General features: G+C 33.5%; 3 protein-coding genes across 5 annotated transcripts in view; 1 reads left to right on the plus strand and 2 right to left on the minus strand.

Annotated features, from left to right (window-relative positions):
• LOC139485640 (flotillin-2-like) overlaps window positions 1-3,983 on the minus strand; it is a 22,363-nt gene extending 18,380 nt beyond the window's left edge. Inside the window, exon 1 of the mRNA XM_071270266.1 lies at window positions 3,842-3,983. Within this exon, the coding sequence (XP_071126367.1) occupies window positions 3,842-3,890 (49 nt within the window). The 5' untranslated portion in view covers window positions 3,891-3,983. The remainder of the gene's footprint in view (window positions 1-3,841) is intronic.
• Window positions 3,984-5,710: 1,727 nt separating this feature from the next.
• On the plus strand, window positions 5,711-14,704 carry LOC139485624 (uncharacterized). Of its 2 annotated transcripts, XM_071270241.1 has the most exons (11): window positions 5,711-5,860; window positions 6,098-6,303; window positions 7,139-7,294; window positions 8,050-8,163; window positions 9,099-9,166; window positions 10,316-10,432; window positions 11,615-11,704; window positions 12,397-12,498; window positions 12,756-12,866; window positions 13,777-13,877; window positions 14,352-14,704. In XM_071270241.1, exons 2-10 carry the CDS (start codon window positions 6,106-6,108, stop codon window positions 13,862-13,864), a joined length of 1,044 nt encoding a protein of 347 aa, XP_071126342.1. In that variant the 5' UTR covers window positions 5,711-5,860; window positions 6,098-6,105; the 3' UTR covers window positions 13,865-13,877; window positions 14,352-14,704. The 2 variants fall into 2 exon arrangements, with proteins under 2 accessions (XP_071126342.1, XP_071126343.1); XM_071270242.1 differs by lacking the exon at window positions 8,050-8,163 and having other exon boundaries at window positions 5,744-5,860.
• LOC139485625 (lipopolysaccharide-induced tumor necrosis factor-alpha factor homolog) overlaps window positions 14,653-24,180 on the minus strand; it is a 36,120-nt gene continuing 26,592 nt past the window's right edge. The window contains exons 1-3 of one of the 2 annotated variants that reach the window (XM_071270244.1): window positions 22,368-22,498; window positions 15,942-16,113; window positions 14,653-14,937 (exon numbers count right to left, since the gene is read on the minus strand). In XM_071270244.1, the coding sequence (XP_071126345.1) occupies window positions 14,829-14,937; window positions 15,942-16,113; window positions 22,368-22,413 (327 nt within the window). In that variant the 5' untranslated portion in view covers window positions 22,414-22,498 and the 3' untranslated portion in view covers window positions 14,653-14,828. Of the gene's footprint in view, window positions 14,938-15,941; window positions 16,114-22,367; window positions 22,499-24,180 lie in introns of those variants that run through there. The other variant, XM_071270245.1, reaches the window with a different exon arrangement.

The raw sequence follows: 24,180 nt of genomic DNA on the forward strand, positions 1-24,180 counted from the left end.
CATAATCTGAAAGATAGAACCTTGAACTTTACAGGAAAAATACTCCCACTGCTGGGAAAAATCTTTAAAGAAAGTATCAGTTCATTATGCACATCCATTATTATGCCATTTTTTCAACTACATTGTAAAATAGAATTTGAAGCTAATTGTTAGCATTAAGGGCATAAACCTTGCTACTTAAAAGAAGCAAAAAGTTCATATTTTTCATATTATTTAAAACCTACATTGTATGTGTTTAAAAATTTTATAAAACTACAAAATCATAATTTGTGACAAAACTTCAAATTAACTACTCAAATAAGTGATTTAAAAATCACTCATTTAAGTAAGTCCCCTGACTGAAAATATGAAACAACCAACATTCTGATTTACATGATTAACATGATTTATGTGATTTATGTGATTTATGACAAAACATAAAATGAAAAAAACACATCATCACCAGTAATTCAACAACAAATCTATAAGGGGACAAAGTCTTCTATTACAGTAGAAAAATCAATAATAAAAAAAAAAAAAATGAAAAAAAATGAAAAAACATCCGAAATTTTTATTGTACTTATCATGCTAATGAACTCAAAGTCGTTAACTTTTTTTTTGTCACTTTTTTTAATTCCTGCATTTGCATAGAATGCAGAAATCTGCTTCCTTCTTCCGCTCTCGTTGTCATGCAACTTTGAGTAGTCTAGTAATTTGTAAAATATACATAATATAGGAACTCAAGAAACACAATACCAATTTTAATTTTAATAATTCTTTGTCTTTGATATGAATAACTTAAATAACGTTGCAAGTTAAATCCCTAACAACAGAACCAAATTCGGAAGCGTTATGGTATTCCCGTTCTTTTTTAACAGATTTTGAAGATATAAAAAAAATAACTCATACAGACTTTGTCCCCTTTCACAGGTAATGCCTGCCTCATATTACTATACACATACATGTAGAATATTTGGCAGGGTTAAAAATGCCATCATACATTTATGCCATATCACCATAATAACAAACTTTAAAAATCAGTTGAAAATGGCTAAACTCATCAGATTAGCACATACCTTGTACCACATGACACAAATGGCCTAAATAAATGTTCTCTTTTCTTACTACTACTGAAAATAAGTTGGTAAAAACACAACCTACAATCAAAGCACCAAAGGGTGCTATAGGCAGTTAATCAAAAACCCAAAGGCAAACTTGGCAAAGTTCAGATGAATAGTGTAAAGAATTAGTCAATTATTTATCTCAGGCATTGTTCTCAGCTATTTCTAAAGTATCAAATAATGCTTGTACATTGCTTGTACAGTAATGTCTATGTTATGCAATCCTTCCACTTTCAAAAGTTATTTCCAATTTATATTTATAAAGATTAAATGTTTGAGATTATACACATACACTGTCCTATGTTAGGGGAGAGTTTTGTGCCAGTTAAGATGTTTAAGCCGCCACATTCTGTATGCACCTGTCCATAGTGAGGACCCACTAATGCAGGGCTTTCCCATGAAATTGAAGTAGAAGGCTCAATTAAAATTATAGGCAGCTGTAACATGCGTTCAGCGAAGCCAGACGCCCACCAAGCTGTAAGCTTGGTGCTTTAAGGCAGGGGGTCTGGGGGCCCCTCAAGGCCCCCAGAAGCTCTGGCATAAATAGAGCATGAAATCCTGCATTTTCGCAATCTCCTGACACCTAATTTCATCTTTCAACTGACCATTTTTTATGTATGAAATTTAAAAAAGAAATAGAAATCTCAAAGATATTTCATTTTTTTTTATGTTATCGTTTTTATTTTTATTACCTTATGCTTAAAATTCATTTACTAATGGAGTTTTATTTATATAATAATCCGGTTTGTTATAAATCTTGATGGATTTATTTTGCATAACTACGTGCATTTGTAAACAATTTAATGACCCCCCTCTTCTCTCTAAAGACTGTTACGCGTATTTAAATCATACAATTATTTCTCAAGCATTGACAGAAAATTGATATATCCTCTGATTTTCTTTTTTTTTGTAAACTGTTCAATAAGTCTGATACATAAATCATTTGGAAATGTTATTTATTTGAGGTTGAGTCGACAATATTCTACTTTCGTTTTTGACCTTGATTCTCTGAACACCACGTGGGCTTTGAAAAATGAACTTCAAAAGATACTGTTTTCCAGATTCTGAACAATATGATCTACTACACTTTCTTTAATTTGACTGATATTATTCCATAACATAAGATTGTCATCCAATCTGATTGTCTTCACGTTTTAAAGGCCAACGAGTTAATGCCCGTCTGAACGTCTCTATTGTTATCGTTTAATGTATGTACTGAGATTCCGCCAATTAAGACGCACCCCTTGATTGACTGCAAGGGTACAGCGGATCCATGTACACTCCCTAAGGATTAATGGAGATGTGTCCTTTACAATATTATCCCACCTCCAGAACAATTCCCACCCAACACCGTCCAAGGGAGCGTGTAGGACACCAGGAAGTCTGTTATTATGGTGGAGGAAGCCGAATTAAGTACTCGGAGAGAACCACCGGGCCACTCGGTGGAAACAGACAAACCAGAGAGATATCAGAAGATTGATCTCCAGGTCAAAGTAGGGGACAACTTTGACCAACCGAGGCCCCCAAAGTACCAATGACCACCGGAACGTCTCTCTTGTTATCTTTGAAAAGAAACGATGCATTCTGACTTTAAATAGACAACCAATCAGTGACCTGAATTCATGTGAACTATTACTTAGCCCACGGTAATCACTGACTTTTCACCCTTGTTTATCGTGACCGCGACTTTGCGACAATATGTCTCTCGGCTGCCTGCAAACATTTGAAAAAGATATTTTATATCTTTTTGAATTTATATTTTTGTCAGTGAAGTAGCCAGCACTTGAAGCCACCGAAAGCCCTGATCATCAGAATCCTCTCAATTTAAAAGCTACGTAAATTTCGTCTTATATGTAATTTAAAATTGCTGCCAACTTATTAATAGACTACTGACGTATGTAATACGTATCGATGACAAACAATATTCATACGACTTTTGCCATAATTTGGGAAATGTAAACGACTCATCTTTACAGATTTTCGGCGACCAAATATTTCATACAATTGTTCTTTGGCATCTTAGCCAACAGCACAGGGGATAATAAACTATAGAAGGACTTCTATCGAGCACTACTTCCTATGTGCAACTTCAAAACTTTTGGGAAAATCGACGACCATTTAACGTTTTTATGATAATATTTTTTATATTCCAGAATAAAAAGTATGACAAAAGTGTCCAATTAGTTATAAATAACATGATAGCCAGCCAGATAATAAAAGTGGCACATATTTCAGCATTTATTGGGTAGAACATAAATCTAGGGTGCTCGCATAAAGCAGCTAAACTGCTTAAAAACTGCTTATTAAATTATTTCATGTATTTAGCTTTCGTAAATAAACCAGAAACAGGATTGAAATCTTAATATTTCTATAAAGATTAACTGAATGCCAACTGGGACTACTCCACCTATCTTAAATATTAGTGTTACATGTACATTTTGTGTACATGCCACACCCCATTTGGTACCTCACAATTGTTTACTTAAAAAATAAAGGATGCAAAAGATCAAATGGGTGTTATTTAGTGAAAGAGTAGCCCAACACTTACATTGATTCAGTAATCAGTGTTACGTATCACATTTTAAAACGTAAAAAGTCGATAGAATCATAGATGGTCGAAATAAGATGTTGTTGCTATTACGTAACGTCGGAAGACGCGACCTGCCAAACAATGAAACATTTTATTTTGATGTTGTAGTGTAATCTATACGAATGCATAGAAAAAACAATAAATTACATACCAGATATAATCATTGCCTCATTAGGACCAACAGTGTGTATGTTGCCCATTTTTAGTTTTGTATGAGCTTTCGTAAACAAATGTTGGTCTTTCGCAATGGATATCACAAGGGGAATGAAAGTGAGGGGGAAGGAAACCAATGTTAATATGCTGAGAAGATTTTTTCTCTTTATCTTTACACCCATTATAGGGTAACCATACTTTCGTATGTCGAACAGTTCCACCCACCAATAAACGAAAATGATGAAAATTAACAATTATAACAAAACAATTTTATAAAGGACACTATTTTAATACATTAAAACTTTAACTTGAGCTTTTGTGACATTTGCATGTGAAGTTTAGAAAAGTTTTATGATTTTTTTTAACTTTGGGCAGTTTATATAGATTATTTTTGGTCTGCTGATATAAAAACTGTATAAAAGTAAGATCTACAAATAAGTCAACATGACCAAAATGGTCAGTTGACCTCTTAAGGAGTTATTGCCCTTTATAGTCATTTTTTACCAATTTTTCGTAAATTTTTTTGAATCTTTTACAAAAATCTTCTCCTCTGATACTACTGGGCCAAATTTAACAATACTTTGCCACAATCATAATTGGGGTATTTAGTTTAAAAAATGTGTGGCATGACCTGGCCAAAGAACCAAGATGGCCGCCATGGCTAAAAATAGAACATAGTGGGTAAAATGTAGATTTTGGCTTATAACTCTGAAACCGAAGCATTTAGAGCAAATCTGACAAGAGGTTAAATTGATCATGAAGATAAAATCTATCGGACATGAAATTTTCAGACGAATCAGACAACCAGTTGTTGGGTTGCTGCCCCTGAATTGGTAATTTTTTAAAGAAATTTTGCCGTTTTTTGGTTATTATCTTGAATATTATTGTAGATAGAGATACACAGTAAACAGCAAAATGTTCAGCAAAGTAAGATCTTTTGCTTTTAGCTGACACTCAATGCAATCTGTTCTTCTTTTTCTTCTGAATATCTAGACACTCAATTGCATTTTTCTAGATCGTATTTTAGCATGGTTGTTTTTACTTCAATAAACCAGCTGTTACTATTAATTGACTTGATGCACAATTGCCTCCTTGCTAGTTGTTTCTATAAGGTTTTGTTGGGTTGGGTACATACATTTATGAAGATGGTAATCACCTGTAAGTGTATGTGTGCCTCAACTGGTAGTATTCCCGCCCGTTAATTGCGGGATCTGGTGGTTTAGTTGGTAGTAACATTAGTTGCTTAAGCATTTTCTTTTGATTTTTTTCCAATTTCTCTAGAACAAGAGATCGTGGTGCTAATACATTCAATGATTGCAAAATAATTTCCCTTCTTTGGGGACAGAAAAAAATAGCTACATGTACACTATGAAAAATTGTCCCTTGTGACATATTTTTATAAAACATCCATGAAATTATGTCCAAGTACTAGGGACAATTTGTTCACCAAGAAAGACACTACTTTATAGTTTACAAATGTGATATTCTGTCCCATGAACGATATTTCACAGATGAAGTGTGAAATATAGTTCAAGACAAAATTTCATGGGACATTTTTTTGGCTTACACATGATATCAACAAAAACCACAGACAATTTTGGTTACTGAAATCACTCGGAAATTGATTCTTTGTGTTCTCTTACTCTTTCTTTGTTGTTGTTTTTCATACAAATTCTCGCTTTTAAATAAAGTTAAATTATTTTGTGACAATTTGTACGTTGATATTCATTTAAAAACCGACATTTATTTAATTTTTGTTCAACTTAGTGGTGTCTTATGTTATAAGACAATACACTAATTCATGCTTGATTTGGTGTACTGAATTGATTAAAAAGAATTAATTCTGAAACTAAAAAGTTAGAACCTTATACTCTGTTACGTTTTAAATTTCATGTTCTAAAGGGTAAACAGATATGTCAATAAAAGACAATACACAACTTTACACAAAAACAAACGAGATGGACAGATAACCTTAAATAGGAAGAAAGAATAAAAGTTAGATACGGATTAGTGAAAGGTAAGCATTTTTATACATAAGAAACAAAATGTTATTATTAAAGATGAATATCGAAATACCACTTTCCCTTCTTCTGAATGTAAACGTATCAAAACCTCGTTTGTTATTATCAAGTTTAAATATGTAGAGTAAAATTTATAAATGAATTTATAAAACCCTTTAAATTTCATTTATATGAATAAAATGAAATCCACAAGTTTTATATATTAAATTGTGGGTGTCTTTCATTTTCAAAAGGTCACACCATGTCTATGCAGCGAAAGAAATGCTTTCCTAAATTAAGTCGGTTACGCAAAGACCTGTGGGCTTGGCATTCGGATGTCGAGTCTTTGATGCAAGATCTAGATGCACCAAAGAAGAATGCACTAGTCAAGGAGGACAGACCGGAAGACAAGATGAATTCAAAATGTTTCGAAATGATTCATAAGCTGTGTAAATTTTCGGTAAGTTTTTTAATCTTTTTAAAATAATTATTCCATGATATAAAAAGGTAGAACGAGATTATTAACTTTAATTTATTTGCGTATTTGAAAATTAATACTTTTATAATTGATTAAAGAAATAATAAAAAAAAATTAGAAAAATTATGTGAATAATTAGATTTTTTGCAATATTCAGCTTCAAGCAGACAATCACAGCGATAGACTACCTTAATCAAGGGACAATTTCTACAACTACCTTCATCAACAATGCATCTTGCACACAACCAAAAATTAGGATTTTATTTTTGACGCAACAGTAATACATCATCAGAATAAAACTTCTTTTTGGTAAAACTTAATATATAAACTTTGGGCATGAACCTTGCATCTAAATTTTTGGCATGATCCTTGCATCTAAACTTTTGGCATGAACCTTGCATCTAAACTTTGGACATGAACCTTGCATCTAAACTTTGGGCATGAACCTTGCATCTAAACTCTGGGCATGAACCTTGCATCTAAACTGTGGACATGAACCTTGCATCTAAACTGTGGGCATGAACCTTGCATCTAACTGTGGGAATGAACCTTGCATCTAAACTTTGGGCATGAACCTTGCATCTAAACTTTGGGCATGAACCTTGCATCTAAACTTTTGGCTTGAAACCTTGTATCTTAACTTTTTTTTTTATATTAAACCTAAACATATTTGAGATAAAATCTTCTATCTAAAGTCTTTAACTAAAACCTGTATCTAGTTTTTGCGGGCACAAAAACCTAGCATTTAAACTTATGTCATGTATGTGATAAATTGTAGTATCAAAATGCATGGTTCCAAATTTGATTTATAATTCAGGAACTATCAACTAGCGAAATTGTAGAGCTTCTGAAAGATATAGATATACCACGACCGATCAGCAGATTCGCCAGCAGTGGTCAATTAACTACAGGAAGAGTTTCTAGGTCACCGGCGAAATCACCATCCAGAGTCAGGGCAAGATCTGTGTCACAAGTAAGCACATACATGTAAAAAAATGTTTAATTAATAGATTTTGTTAAATTTTATTTTTTGAAGTAACATTAAACATTTTGACCGCAGATAACTTTCGATTTATTTTGTGTGTAATGAAATAGTCAAAGATCAGGCGAGTACTTAGTCTAGCTGAATTAGCGAATCATGCAGGAAACATGACTATTAAAAAAACAATTTTTACCTTTTATTAAAATAATGTATTAAATCTTTTAATAGAGAAAACACTAATATTTACATTTCTATCTTTGTAGATCTATTTTGGTTTCATTTTATATAAATCTCTTTTCGTATTAAAGTACTTCAACTTTTTGAAGTTTTCAACGTTCCTGATGGTTAAAAACTTAAAAGTGCTTAGAAAGCGTCATATTTATAAATTGTATTTTCCTTTTACACTAATGAAATTATTAAAAGGGTATAAGGAGGAAGAATCGGTTTCTCAGAGATTTTTTTTAAAATCAGAGCAATATTCAAAAAAAAAAAACAATCTTAAATAAATTTCTAACTACATTGTACCACAGTTTCTTGAGATTGATCGTGAGATGAATGAATTTTCAAAGATAGAAGTAGAGATGAAATAAGACAAACATATAAAAACAATGTCATCCCTGAAACAAAAAACTCCTTCTAATGTATTTTATTTATACATGTTATATGTGTATTAAAAAGATTGTTTTAAAGTTGGTCATGATCATGACATGAAACTCAATTACGAACCATTTATACAATATTTGCAGGAAAGACGGAAACCTATTCCTCAAAAAGCTAAGCCGAGAGGTAGAAGTCCGATACGCAAATCGGTGCCGAAATGTTTAAATGCAACATGGACACAATCGGAATCCTCTTCACTTGTGAGAATCTAAATGTTTGGACAGAAGGGAAACTTTCACTAGGGTGCTGGAATATTCAAAACATTTCCTGATTTATCACGATAGACTTTTTGCATTGTCACTGGAGATAACATGACTTTTTGTTTGCATTTGTTTTTTTATTTTAGTAAAAGAGCCGCACAGGGAAGGAATATCTGTCATACACAAGTTTTACTCGAAATATATATTTAGCTTTTCAGATATATTGTAATTAATGTATAATAAGAGAATGTTTGATATTTGGGTTAATTTCTATCATATATACTTTAAAGTAAAAATGTAATATATTTTATAATGGCGTTGTCAGTTTGTTTTAGATTTATGAGTGCGACTGTCCCTTTGGTATCTTTCGTCCCTCTTTTATAAGCTGTATTGCTTCTGAATAAAGTATTATTATTATTATTATTATTATAATTATTATCATTATTATTATTATTATTATTATTATTATTATTATTATTATTATTATTATTATTATTATTATTATTGAGTTAAAAATCTCAAAAATAAAAATGTCGACAACAATGTAGACTGTACCGTAGTCTATGATGATTGATTGATGTTTGCTTTACGCCGCCTCAGATAACATGATGCTATATCGCAGATTTTGCAAATGACGTTGATGCTACCAACATTTGCGTACAGACTGGAATCTGTATGGCCTCATTTGGAATTTATCACGTGCTTTACTATGCGACCAAAGCAGCAGTGAAATTTGGCGTTAGTAGAACAATCAGCAATTCGATTGTGACTTAACTGTGTTAATTGAAGTAATGCCTTTTTTAAACGTTTTTTGACACACACAAAAAAATAATCATAAGGTTATATACATTAACATATTTAATGTTCATTTTGAACCTGGAACTAATGATTCCAGGTTAAAAATGCATGTAATTCATTTGTATACATTTTTACAGGAAGATCAGTGCATAAAACAGTTAACTTTTGATGAAGAAGATGAAGTATATAGAAAGACAAGCTTAAGGTAAGTTCGCAAACACTTAAAGATTTAAGTTTAAAATAAGCTTGACAAAGAAAAATGTAAACGTAATTATATCTTGCACAGGGGAAAACATACTTTGTGTGCCGAGTCAAAGAACAAAATAACGCATGCATTTATTTAATTAACATGATTTATATATATATTGATTAAACGATTAAGAAGAAACATAACCGCATCAACACTAATCGGAAGAAAGAAACAAAATAAATTCGAAAACAATGCAGACAAGAAAGCGAAATAAAGAACAGAACACAAATATACATACATAAATAATGGTTTCTGCTTACTGAAATATTTGTATGAATTAAAGTTGTTAATTTAAAACTGAACTAAGTTTATTTGCTGATGTATAACACAACACATTGCTGATACAATCATTCGGTTCATCGAAAACAGAAGTTCCAATGTTAAATAATATAAAGCCCAAAATAACAATAATTTAACTGTGTTATCGAGTCATATCCCTACATGACGACTGACATAAAAAGGTACAGACATGTATATAAAGCAGGGTTGAAGCTTTAACTAAATGTTCCAGTACTTATATGTCAATTTTGTTCCAATGTTTTCTGAAATATATTAATCTTAAACTTTACCAAAATACTCATGAAAGGATATTTATAACTTTTTTGAAAAATCTTATGCAAAAATGATTTTTTCAGTATGATTTTATAAAACTATTGAACTTAAAATCCTACATTTATTTTAGATCTTCTGCATATTTCAAAAATATTTGATTTTATTTGCGCTTAACCCTTTTCGTGAAAATTGAATTGTTCATTTGATACAGTGTCAATGCACCATACATTTTTTACAACAAAACATCTACTAAGCTATGGTATGAAGCAAAGACATGTTGTAACATTAATTTTTTTTTTTTTCATCTTCACTTATGATTTTACATGTATGTAGTGTCTATATATTGAAGTTGTATGTGTTTATATTTATGTAAATTAAATGTTGCTTGTGACACGTTAATTAACTATTTTACTTATTTTAAGATACTATGAGCTCTTCGACGTTTGCAATATATTTTATATATTTGTTTCTAGCACCATCGAAGAGAATCTCTGGTAATGGTTTAATTGCGTTTTAAGTGCAGCAAAATGTCTATTGCTTATGTTTTTTCAGTAAGGGAAAAAAGAAAGGCTCCCCAGTAATTGATAGAAATACGAAAAAGGTTATAAAAGATTTAGAAGAACAAATAATGGAATTGGAAAAAGAAAATAATCATCTTTCAGAAGATGTGTAAGTAAATTGTTTAATCACTCTTTTTTCCTTTTTTTATATCTTAAAATCGATTGGGGTTTAGAACTAGTGTCACCTTGGTCTCAGTCCTCCGACTAGTAGAAAAAAAAACCCTCTTGCCAACATATAGAGTCCGTTTGGTTTTGCGAGATTTATGAAATAGCAGCCATTTCCCGTCTAGTTGGGAACGTTAATTCCCATTCTTTGTATAGGGATATTTCAACGTTCTATGTACGTTAAAGAAAAATTGAAAAGAGATATGTACATTTGTTTCTCTAATTCTATGGAACTTTGGCCCTTTCCGAACCCATTGTATAAACAAATTTAATCAACGTGTGGTTGCCAGTGATCTCAAAAGATCATTGGATGACTTTAAGGGACACAACCTTTTTAGCTAACTGGATGAATCAAAATATGCTAACAGGTGTTATTGAAGTTGACAACTTCGTGGAATGTGAAAGGCACTCGAAGGTGATTTTCGTTTAAAAAAAAACAATCATTAGAGAAACAGATTCTTACATAGTTACTCGTGGATTATAGGATTTATCTTATCTCGATAGTTGAATTATAAATTTTAAAGTTCTCGCCAAGGCTCGGACTTTAAAATTGATAATTTAACTATCTCGATTGGATAAATCCGAGAATCCACTGGTATCAATGTAAGAATCTATATAGATGGCCTATTTCAAGGCTAAATTTCGAGCCATTTTTAATAAACCCTCATTTTACAAGTGGTATTCTATATTCATCGCCATTTATCCGAGTCGATTCCTATTTCAAGACGTACCTGTTGTATTAATTGTTAATGTGTTCTCATCTTAATGGATGATGGTTATTATTGATTAACTAATGAAAAACTATAAGTGATTAAAATATATATTATTTTTTTCCGTTGTGTGTTTTTTCTTTTCTTCTATTCGAATCGTAATTACATTGTGTCGGATCTAATTTTGTCTATTTTTTTTTTTATACAGTATGTAATTTGTCATTGACGAAGGCCTTACAGTGCTCCATATTTGTTTACGTATGATAAGCAGCATACACTATTGTTTATGATTCTTATCATGAAACATTGAACGTCAATACATGTACCAATGTTGTGTGCCCTATAGAAATCGAAAGAAAACGCATACGTTCTGAAGGAGTAAGTTGCTTAATTACAATTGTATTGTCATTTTATAGAGGGAGGTTAGAAAAAGAAGTTCAGTGGTATAAAGATAACAGAGATTACTGGTTCAAATATTGTAAGGACAACGAAAGAAGTGGAAAGCAGTATGTTTTATGATATAATGTTATAGATAGTACTTTATATGCACAATTTGTCAGTAAAATAAAATGCATAGCATTGTAAGACATTTTTTCGAGTAACATACCATATTTATACGTGTTGCTGTAGTTTTTAAAAAGCACGATTTACAATAATACTAGTGAACACAGATTACTAAGATCATATGTGATGGCCAGGATTTGAAATTGATGCTAGCACTTTTTTTTTTCTGTTTAATCCCTTCTTTCTGTTTGCCGATGCTATTTTTTTCGGTTGATGTTTTTAAGGAGCACGTTTCTATGGAGTACTACTGAACAGAATAATTTCATCATTGGTCAACCACATCAAACCGATGCACCAGAAACAACACTTTTATGATTTGCCAGGCAATAACTTCCTCTTTGCCACTATTTTGATTTAAAAAAACGTCGAATTAACCTAAAATATTTCGTTACATTTTTCTCAATGAATTTTTATTCAGCAGCTTAATTAACAATGCTGAGCTGAAATATGTGAAAGATTATTGGATATGTCAGATACATACTTCATGTTTTTGTTACCCTTATAAATAGAGACGAAAGATACCAAAGGGACATGTGCAGTCACTTTAAATTACAAATAGGGAATGCTTTGCACGACAACTAATGATTTCCTTTTTTTTTCTTGTAATTTTTTTTTTTCGTATTTAATAATGTAGAATTAACAGACCTAACAGCAAAACTGGAGAATATGATCAGTTACGTAAGCAGTATGAACATCTACAAGGCGTGTATGAAAACATATGCCACGCAATGAACAAGTAAGTTTCCTAATAAAAGAACACGATAAATATAATAATTGAAATTCTAGATAAATAAAATCATAAGTTTTCCTATTATAATTTATGAAACCATGTTAACAATATTGCAGAAATATAATGAATTATAGTTCTTTTCTTCGAAATATAAATGTTTTTGTTTTCTTATTTGTTTCTTATAAAACTAATACCATTAGAAAGTCTAAGATACTTTTTCACAAATCTATTGATTTGACCACATTTGTTATGAATTTATTTAGAGGAACCGGCAGTCAGTATATGAATCAGATTGAGAGTGATGCAGCCAGGTACCGAGCAGAGAGGAATAACGCACGATTGCAAGTTAAAGAAATGTCTGATAAATTAAACTGGTAAATTTATGTTTTTGAAAATGTACAAAATAGGAAGTTTGGAATGCAGTAAGACAAGGAACAAATAAAATGCTACAATAACAAAAGACATATATATATATAATCGCTTAGCAGTACAACAAAAATAGCACAAAAGGACAAGTTATTTATCATCAATAGAGGCACTGAAAAATTCATTTAAACCAATAAAAAAAGTATGTTATATATATTCCAAATGAACAAACCACAAAAAGACGATGTGTCGATGGTAGACAACCTTCCACTAACACCTAATTTAATTTCAAATAACTTTCTTGTTCGATAGACTAAACCTAAAACTGAAAATACCGACCGTGCGAGGGCTGTATAGCCAGTCAATGTCGTTAAACACTTCCATTTGTTGACTAAACCTGCTAATTACCAAATACCATCTTAATATACTCTTATAAGAGAGGTGTGATTGTTGATACAGAATAGATATTCAAACTCATAAGTAGAAAACGAACTGACAATACCATGGCAAAAAGGAAAAAAATATAAGACTGAGCAAAACAAACCCCACTAATAAACCATGCAGGCCTCACTGTCATAAAACTTCCGAGCATGGTTTTTGTACTCGGACTCGAAAATCAACCAATCAAATTGCTGGATTTCATGTTTCGAGCATGATTTTTGTGCTCTTAACACTGAGCAAAGTTTTATGCCTTCTGTGTGATAACAGATTCTCCAGAACGATAAAGTTATTTTCGTTCGTTGCTGTTTGATTCTTTAAAAATGTACCCGGAAGTTGGGTTATACAGACTGTATTACATGTATATGGTGCATGTACTATGTACTCTGCATTCTCTTGTTCAAAGGTATAAATATACGAAATAGAACGTCTTTCCGCCGTTTATGATTCAAAAGAAAAATATATTTTCTCATGTGTTAGGTACAAAAGTGAACCGCAAAATTCCAGCCCAGAATACGGATACACAGGGAAAAGATCTAAGCCTCGTTACGGGAAAAGGTACTATTAGGTTACTATGAAAGGTAGGTTTACGTATGGTATTCATATCTGAAATACTTAAAGACACAAAAAGGTGCAAACAATGACCAATACTATTGTAAGATAAACAAATCCAATGTTGTAAGAATGAACAAGTTTTGAAATCTAAGACACAAAATGTCTTCATTACCAGTTTGAGGACCTTCTTATAGTAACAAAAAGACACCGTAAAGCATTGCTGAAAATGAAAAAAAGACCCATTTCTATATTTGTAATTGGTAAAAAACGTCACACAACAGTTATATATTTACAGACATCCAATATCCTTTGCTCCACCAATAGTTCGCTGAATTTTGGACACAGTTATAGTATAGTTTTGTCTGATTTTATTCGACTTATGGGTTTTGTTTTTTTGATTTTTCCTAATTTGATTTTCTCTCTTTTAAAGTTCTTCATAGATTTTGACATATTGTATATTTGTCAATGCATATTGCCTTACTCGACTTATTATTTTTCAGTTACAGTAATAAAAGAAGGACTAAATATAGTGCGTGCTCGTGATCATAGAAGTTGTATGACTAATACATTGTAGAAACATTACAGAGAGAAAAATATCAAGAAATAAAGTACTACTAACAATATATTTTGTATGATGTATATATATTGATACGTTATAAGTTTCATTTTGAAGACAGAGTGGAAGGTTAGTCTTTGCAAATAGTACACATGTTTTTGCAATAGGATTACATTTAACATACATTGTATCTACAAAATATATAACAAAGGACGTCAACATATACAGTAAGAAAAGAACACAAATAATTTAAAATGTTTGTATCACAGATATTGATTAAAATTTATATCACAGCAATGATTCTTTTAAAGAGATCTATTTTTATGATTCATTGACATTAAACAAGACCACGACAACTAATAACTAATAAGTAAACATGCATTTCTAAAGTATGATGTCACGTGTCATTGAACAACGATCGTCACATCCTGTTGTACTTTCCAACCATCTGCTTACAGTTAGGACAGGAGTGCACGACGTCCTTACATGGGTCTACACAGAGAGGAATGAGACAACACCCAAGCCAACATCTGCAAAAAGTAATTGATCAAAATCATATGATATGGTTTAGATTTCACATACATGCAAGTCATTTGTGCGCATCTCATACCAATAAGAGGAATAGCAACAATGAGCAAATAACTAATTATGTATTCTTTTTCATCATATTTGATCAATATAGGCTATAATAAACTTTTGGAGATTGTTGGCATTTTGATTAGTATAAAAACAGAATTGGCTATGCAAGTGCTTAGGGAATTTACAATTATTCTAGTCAAAACATTTTCTAGCAATGACGTCTGAGCGTTATACTTTCAAGTTTAATTTTTCGGTTTTCAAGAAGATACCTTGTATACAAAATATACTTTTAAGTCAATTAATGTATATGTATTAACATTGCTTGAATTTGTTAACTGTCTTTTTTTAACATTACGCAATATTTGAGGAAATATTCCTAAATAACTATAAGAGAGGCAAAAGATACAAAAAGGACATCCAAACTCATGGTTCAAAAATTGACTGACAACGACTTGGCTAAAAAAACCAACAGTACGCAACACAACCCCCTCCAAAACTGTGGGTGATATTGGATGCTCCGGAAGGGTAACCAGATCCTGCTCCATATGTTCCAAACATGTGTTAGAAATCTTAAATAAGAGGTTATCTTTGTCGGTAGCATTAGCAAGTAGTCAGTGCTGCATTCATGACCGTTTTGAAAAAAATCCGTCACAGATGGCCATGAGTTTTTTTTACTATAGTCGTAACGATCATTCCGTCCTTTTTTCGCGATTATGACACCACAAGTTTTAACTTGCCTTAATCAACTTGATGCGTGCTAGTAGGGGAGCAGAATGTAATTATCCTCTTATTTTTTATGTTATAAAGTTTTAGTAAGGTTCTTGTCCATAATGTATATATATGTAATCGGCGAAATCAATATGTGACTGTCCCTCTGCATGGTATGTTTCGCCCCTCTTCTATGACCATACATAGGAAAGGAGAAACGTCCATTATACAAATGTTTTTTTCTTACCCAAACAAACATAAAGCGCCAATGCTAATCCAGGTCAGTGTACCAGTTTCATATCGTGTAGAGGTCATTATATCAGCTTGACAGGCTGGACATTGTGTTCGGACTGGTACCTCCCGAAACTGTGGTCCCAACATTGCTGGAGATGTGATTACCACGGTTGATTGTTGTCCTCCTGTAGTATGATATGTACAAATATTTTAGTTTAAACATCTGAAAAACTGTTGACATTATATGTTCTTAGATGAGAGATATGTTGCAAAACAAAGAACAAATTAAGGCAAAGGTCAGATTATACCTGCCAGGTAGTCATCAACTCCTCGTAATCCTTTCATGCATTAAATCTGGTTAACCTATAATTGCTTACAGTACTTGAAAAAAGAATGAATCACACAAACTTAACATTGACCAATGATCCATAAAAAGTAGTGTTGTCAAATCGTACACTTTTTCCTAACCGGTTACTCGGATAATCGTTCGACCGATTAACCGGTTAATCGGTAGTTTAAGTTGGTGTTTGAAAGTTTATCAATAGTACCCTATACATAGATAAGATGAGGTATGAGTGTCAATTTGACAACCTTTCATCCTAGTCATAAATTTACGCTTATGGAATTAAGTTTGTCCTTTGGCATTATAAGGCTTGTCTGTGAGGATTCCTGGCGAAGTTTGACTTCCAAATACACCGTATCAACTATATAGCGATTGTACCAACTTCAGATTGAAAAAAAAAAAAAAAAATCTTGATCTCGTAGAATTGAATATGTCTGAAATTCTTTTCTTTTCTCTTGTTGTCTCCGAAAATAATGTGGAGTGTTTCAATTTGAAATGATTAATCATTTAAAAAAGAAGATGTGATATGATTGCCAATGAGACAATTTTCCACAAGAGACCAAAATGACACAGAAATGAACAACTATAGGTCACCGTACGACATGTTTCTTTACTTTGTTTGCTTGTTTCTTTAAGTATGTTACTCGTACTATCACGTATACATTGAGTACATTCACATTTTTTTGCATTTCACAATTTTTGAGTTAACATTTCGTTTAAAATAAGACTAAGTCTAAAACTACGGAGGTTGCACATTTAGATGTAGGTTTACACAATACTAGATCAAAAACGAAATAATAAAGTAATTAGTAAAATTTAATCGCATCAATGATTTAAAGTTACTGTTAAAAAACATGTATACTAATTATGTTTCTTTAAGATCCTGCCCGAGCTCTAATAAAGTTTATGTTTTTAGGATTAACAATAGCAATCAATATACTAGACAATAGATCTGTCAAATTAATTACCACGACGACATTTTTTTTTAAATCAAACATAACTATTTATTGATTTCAATACAAATTTATATCAAATCTATCAAAATTGAAAAAAAAGTCCGGTTAACCGGTTAGTGTTTTTGGTATTCAGTATTCGGTCGTTCGACTGGTTAACCGGTTATAACCGGTTATTCGTTGACAACACTAATAAAAAGAGGTCAAGGTCGGTTGATACAGAGACATGCACACCTTCCAACCATTCAATAACCAAGTATAGTTGACCTATTGCTTAAGCCACAGTCCCACTAGGCCACAGTCCCACTAGACCACGATCGCACTACGCTCAACGCGATCTAAAACAAATTCAGATCGTGGTAAGGTCTCGGTATGAACGGCATGAAAATGTAAATTTTCGTTGCTTTCAAGATTCTACTACGTCGTCATTACGCTTCTACAACGATCCCGCTACGATTATACCACGTTCTCACCGCGCTTATTCTACGACCTCACTACGCTTATCTTTCTAAGGGCATTACGTTCTCACTACGACAATACCACGAGTTATCCGATTGCAACACGATCTTACCACGCTTCTACTGCGATTATAGCGATTATACTACGTTCAGACCGTGAATTTACTACGTTCTCAGCAGTAACGTCAACACCGTTTTTAATATCAATACAGTCCATTTCCCTCTATTTCTGATTAATACCTAGATTTCTCGGAAACAATACAGTCATGCCACCAAAATCTACTAGAACACGTGGGCGTGGTGGTATGGGGTGATGTAGAGTCAGAGGGAGCTCTGATAGTAACGAATCCTGATCAAGCAGAGATGTCGGACCGACCTATCCAACCTAAATTACAACCTATTGCTGGTCCATAAACCTCAAATGACGATATTTTAGTGAACGATAGCAGAGATGACACATATGTGTCATTAGAAATAGGAAGAGGTGGTATGAGTGCCAATGAGACAACTCTCCATCCATGTAACAATTTATAAAAGTAAACCATTATTGGACAGGGTACGGCCTTCAAAACAGAGCCTTGGCTCACACTGAACAGCAAGCTATAAAGGGCCCCAACTATTACTAGTGTAAAACCATTCAAACGGGAAAACAAACGGTCTACTCTATATAAAAACGAGTAGGATGGTTGAGCCGTTAGTGAAAATGGACAAGAAATCCTAATTTCATACAAAACCTGGAGAAATTTAATATATTTTATGTGAAAATGACAATGAGAATGATGGTCGTAGTATGAACGTAGTCAGGTCGTACGAAGAGATGATGAGGACGACAAGGGCGTGCTAGAATCGTACTAGGGTCGTGAACAGAGTGGTTTAGTCGTAGTGAAAACGTAGTTGGTTCGCGTTGAGAACGTGATGGTCGTAGTGAGGTCGTAATAACGTCGCTGTGAGATCGTAGCGCAGTCTCTCCGAATAGAATCACGCTTTCGCTACGATGGTACAGCGATCTTACTACGATCTTAGTGCGCTCTCACTACGCTTCTACTACGACCTGCCTTTTCCACGACCGCACCACGATTGTTTTAAACATGTTCAAAGTTGGCCACGCTCATCACGATCTTGAAGGCCTTACCACAACCGTGATACATCCTTATGCACGCGTCACACTGTCCCGATTTTTACGCCGATAGAAACACGATTATGGAAATTTTCAAAATCGGGACTGATCGTATCCAGATCGGGCTATTCGTAGTGCCATCTTTAACCATCGTAGAACCATCGGCCACTTTTTCTAGCTTTCGGGGACAACTTCGGGAAGGGTTCTAAATTTTTTAACATGTTAAAAAATCCCCGAAGGTGCGTCCGATGTAAAGGGTTCGTATTGAGTTCGTATCACCATCCTCATCATCGTAATGTCACCGGGAATGCATCCTTGCACATCGTATTGCATTCGTGTTTCCATCGTTTCCATCGGGCAGTTTTCACATTACGATGTCTACACGAATGAATCACGAAGATACCCGAAGGTCTTACGATGGTAACACGACTTCGTGAAGACCTCGTAATCCCGTCGTGTTGCCATCGAATAAAAGTACGAAGGTGACAAGATGGGACTACGACGGCAATAAATCCAGCTAAATGTAAATTAATTTTCGCGCTAAAATACATGTAAAGTGCCATGTGCGATATGCACTGGTCAGTCTAATACGACAATTAAGAAAGACGTACACAAAACATGGAGCTCATATCATATGATTCTATGAGAACAAGAAAGACGACAGTGTTGTTTCTATTAATTCAAATGGAACAAGAAGAGCAGCTATTACAGGCTCAGGATTTACTTTTACAAGTAAAATATTATTTTTTGTCAATTTTTCATATCAAGTTACATAATGACAATCATAAACGCGCCTCGTACACCAACACTGCAGGTACACGTATATAGGGAAACCAACTTTTTCTTCATTATTCTGATTTTTTATGTATCGTCTGAGTTGTTGTCACACGAATGTTTACTCCATAACCATTTTGTTTTCTATATGTCATATTTTGTCGCATTTGTTGCTTTCCCCACATCCTTCCTTTTGTCTATATTATTATGATATTCTCCTGGAAAGAGCTCTTTTTGAATAAAAGGGATCAACGAACCCATTACCTTACCTTTAAGATAGATCAGTAAACATGGGCATAATTATTGGTGATTATTCAGACTAGTGCATACATTTTACAGTTCAAACAAGGCAATGCCGAGCGTGGCATCCCCTCGTATGTAACATATTGGGGACAAATATGGACACTATATTTGTATATGACACATGCAGAAAATGGTAAATTGAATATGCATATTTGATACATAAACTATTTTTTTAGAAATCAACCAAAACATTCAGTAACTGGAAATACCTTTAATATTGTCTTTAGAACCAGCAGGTAAAAAAATGAGCAACCAATTTCCTGTGTATTATGCTATTTCAAGGAGAAAAAACAAGTCCATCTGCATGACCTTGACCTTTGGCCTTGAACGTAAAAAATGTCAGATCATTACAAGGAGGAACAATATACCAAATGTGGTTAAAATGTTTTGAAGCATATTGGTTTTAGAGTGTCCACAAGGGTGATATTGCCTTGTATTACAACTGCCACTGTGACCTTGACCTTTGAACTTTAAAGTCAATAGCGCTTAAGATATTCTTAACGAGTAACACCATACCAAGTTTTGAGCATTTTTGTTCTAGAGTGTCCATAACAATTTTATCTACACACAACTTACATGTAGTAGGCGAGGGGATAATAAACTAAGTTTTATAAGAATTAGACAAAAAGATCGATTTCCCGCCATGCATGGCAGACTTGTACAGAAACGATATGTTGTCGAAATTCTGTTCGTATCTTTTAGACATCGTATGGCCATCGCGCCATCATCGTAATCCATCGTGTAGCCTTCGTAATCCATCGTGTAGCCTTCGTGATCCATCGTGTAGGCTTCGGCTGAGATATGAAGCTTAAATACCCGTCTTCGGTTAACCTTCGTATGTCCATCTTTTGCTATCGTATATAATTTCGGCACCATCGTATAGACTTCGTTATTCGTCGTACTTGCTTCGGTCACTTTTTGGTATTTTAACGAGATCGGGACCAACCTCGTACGAACTTACAATTTTCGCATTCAGGTGTCCATCGTATATAAAAATCGGGACAGTGTGACGCGGGCATTACTGCGATCTACACGATCGTACTACGATCATCAAAATTTGTATTTTTTTACAGATCGTAGTGCGATCGTGGCCTAGTGGGACTGCGGTATTGTACATGTAGTTCTGGCAAAACAGAACGTAACATAAAATTTTACATTGATCAATGAACCATGCAAATAAGGTCAAGGTTAAATGAATGATGCCAGACTGTCATGTACCCCTTACAATTATTTCATACACTACACATACATGTATTTGTTCCTCTGCTTATTTTTCTTGGAAACGGACATAATCATGTAATTTTAACCTTAATCACTAATCCGTGAAATGAGGTCGTGGTCAGATAAAATCTGTCTGACAGGCATGTACATAATGCAAGGAATCAACTAATAATTGTCCTATATATACTCATTACATGTAAGAAATTCACATAACAAAAAAAAGGAGTTTTTATTCAAGCAGTCGCTGAACCATGGAAATTAGGTCAAGAGCAATGGACATGTCACAGACAAACACTTGGTAATATAAGGTTTATGCAGACAAGGAATGACCCATAAATGTCTTCTACCTTCCGAAATATAAAGCTTTATACATATGGTTTACATTGCAGCCGCCAAATAGCTATACACTGTACATATGTCTCGCATACGTCGCAGGCGAGACAACAATGATTGATTAATGCCAAATTTCATATCATAAATGATATATTACTTTTACATATGATAAAAGTATGTTGTTTGATTGTCATAGGTTACTATCTTATTGATGTTTACCAGGTAGTCATAATACAAAACACATTTCATATTATCACTGAACATGTCCTCACTTTCTTGTCTTGGTTACCCGAATCAATGTTTGAAATGTAAACTTATTTTAATTGTTGATTAAACAATGTTAATATTTGTTAACGAACTCATATTAATAATTATATATCTAAGATGAGTTTATTATCAGCAACAAAAGGACAACAAAAAAGTCTGTTAAAGTGAATATATATATTTTTGCTTCGACAATGCATGACAACTGTCTACACAATATGTCAAGCGGGAATTATAAGCCCCCTTCACCAAGTCTAATAATAATGTCAAAGATAATATGCTTTAAAGATAGACAATAATAAATCCCCCGAAAAAAAAACCAAAAACACCAACATACGGTATGGGTTTTCTTATTATTGAAGGCCTATAGTTGTTAATTTCTGTGACATGTGCCAAGACATAGGGGGCTCCTTTCTCTCAGTTAAAAACCATCTTATATTTTATTGCGCTTTTCGTCTACACAAGACTCATTAGTGACTATTAACTCAAACAGAGGTTTTATTTTAACTTAATGATAACAAATAACAAATAGGTATTAATACATTGTACCACTGATCACGTCTAGCAGAGACATCTGATTAATTAATGATCAAGAGTATTGCAGAATCACCATTCTTCTGAATAACACGAAAAAAAATTAGAAAATTGTATTTTAATTTTGTTTTGTTCTTACCCTGACTATACTGCGGCGGTGGAGGGAGATTTCCTTGCTTTTCCATAATTAATTACTGATAAACAAGTAAACTTCCTGAATCAAAAGTCTTACGAAATCGTGCCTACAAATCTCAAATTTAAAAAGGTCAATAGATAAAATGGTGATCGATTTTGAAATACAAAATAAATAAACCTGAGATCTGATAAGAAGTGTGTGATGTCATTTCAAAATATAAAAGAAAAGATAATCTATTCAAGCATGATGTCATGTTGATTTAAAAACAGTATTGCAAAAGTGGGATTATTTGTCACCTTCCGCATTGAAAAAAGAATTTAAAACAAATATAATTCCGGTACAAAGGAATTCGAAGGAATATAATAGTGAACATCTGACTTTCAGTCAGTCAGTTTGTCAGTCCATAATTTGGAGCGTTCGTGCGGCCTCGACAAACTGTCAATTTTTCCACGGAGATTCCTGATACTTGGTACTTGGTATGTCTGTTATGTGTAATTGGTTATAAAAATATTCTACTTTGGACAGTTCCTTTGTTTAATGACCAAAGAAAGAAAAATACCCTATACAATGATGAAATAATTGTTTACATAAGTTCCTATGGGGAAAAATATTCCATCAAGTAACTTTCAATCCGATGTTGGTTGGTTGTGGTCATCTTAAGCTGGGGTCACACATTCACGATTTTTACTGCCGTCCTTGACAGGACCATTCCCGATTAAAATTTATTAAAAGTCTGATCAAGATCCTATGAATCGTGGATGGAAATTCAAACTTTAATTAAAATTTGTAAAAGAAAATATTTAATCACGACAACAATCAGATATTGTTCAGGAAGCGTCGATATTCAACCGTTTCCAAGCGAATTTATCCCGATAATCCCGTTCTAAATCCGCTTCTAACCCGATTTCTATCTTTCGCAAGGTAAAATTCGACCGAGTCTGTCACGACTGCGTCCCGATTCTACCGAATGCAATCCGACAGAGATCAGATAGTAACAAGACTGCAGTGAACCGACGCTGACGGAAGTCATCCGTTCGAAATCTGTCGACATACTCGGGATGATCAGGTACTGTCGGAACGTAATCCTATCACGGTCTGCTCTATCGCATTGCAAACGGCTTTGTCTGGTCTCAGTCGTATTGTATTATGTAATTGTCGGGACTCTGGGTATCATTGACGAATTTAGAATTAATAACGGGACTGTTTCGGAACGGTTTCGGCAAAAACGGTTTGCAATCGACAAGATCTGGATGCAATCTGGACTCAATCGGCAGAAAAACAGCAATGAAAAATTTCTCCAGATCATTCCCGTTCCACAGGAAACCGTCCCGAATACACAGAACATTGTTAGGAATTCGATCCGATACAGCAGAATCTGTCACGACATAGGCACGATTGTAATCCGACTAGACAAAATCGGCTGAGTTTCCCCGAATGTTACGGGACGCACCTAACTGTCGGGATGCTTTGCCGAACTATTCGGACCCTTCCCGACCAGTAGGAATCTGTTACGAACTAAAACGACTGCGTTCAGACAATATTAGGACATTCCAGATAATTGAAGATACTAATTCGACTTTTTCACTTTTCGTGTCGTATCGCTGTCTGATCTCAAACGGGAGCAATAATCGGCAATGTGTGAACCCCGCATTGATAACATGTATTTGTCCTATTGTGATATACTATATTCAACGGACTCAATATTTTTATAAAACGTCACCAAAGAAAGAAAACATACGAACTATGAAAGATATTTCAATAATATCTGCAGATATGTAGACGCAATAAAATCCTAGTATACCAGGCAATGCAATTG

This window comes from Mytilus edulis, chromosome 8 (genome assembly GCF_963676685.1).
Source record: "Mytilus edulis chromosome 8, xbMytEdul2.2, whole genome shotgun sequence".
Taxonomy (NCBI): domain Eukaryota; kingdom Metazoa; phylum Mollusca; class Bivalvia; order Mytilida; family Mytilidae; genus Mytilus; species Mytilus edulis.

Excerpts from the sequence above, each read along its gene's own strand:
- LOC139485624 (XM_071270241.1), top strand. The coding sequence starts at position 6,106 with ATGTCTATGCAGCGAAAGAAATGCTTTCCTAAATTAAGTCGGTTACGC. Across the intron at positions 8,164-9,098 it reads AATCGGAATCCTCTTCACTT|GAAGATCAGTGCATAAAACA; the intron begins GTGAGAATCTAA and ends ACATTTTTACAG. Across the intron at positions 10,433-11,614 it reads AATCATCTTTCAGAAGATGT|AGGGAGGTTAGAAAAAGAAG; the intron begins GTAAGTAAATTG and ends GTCATTTTATAG.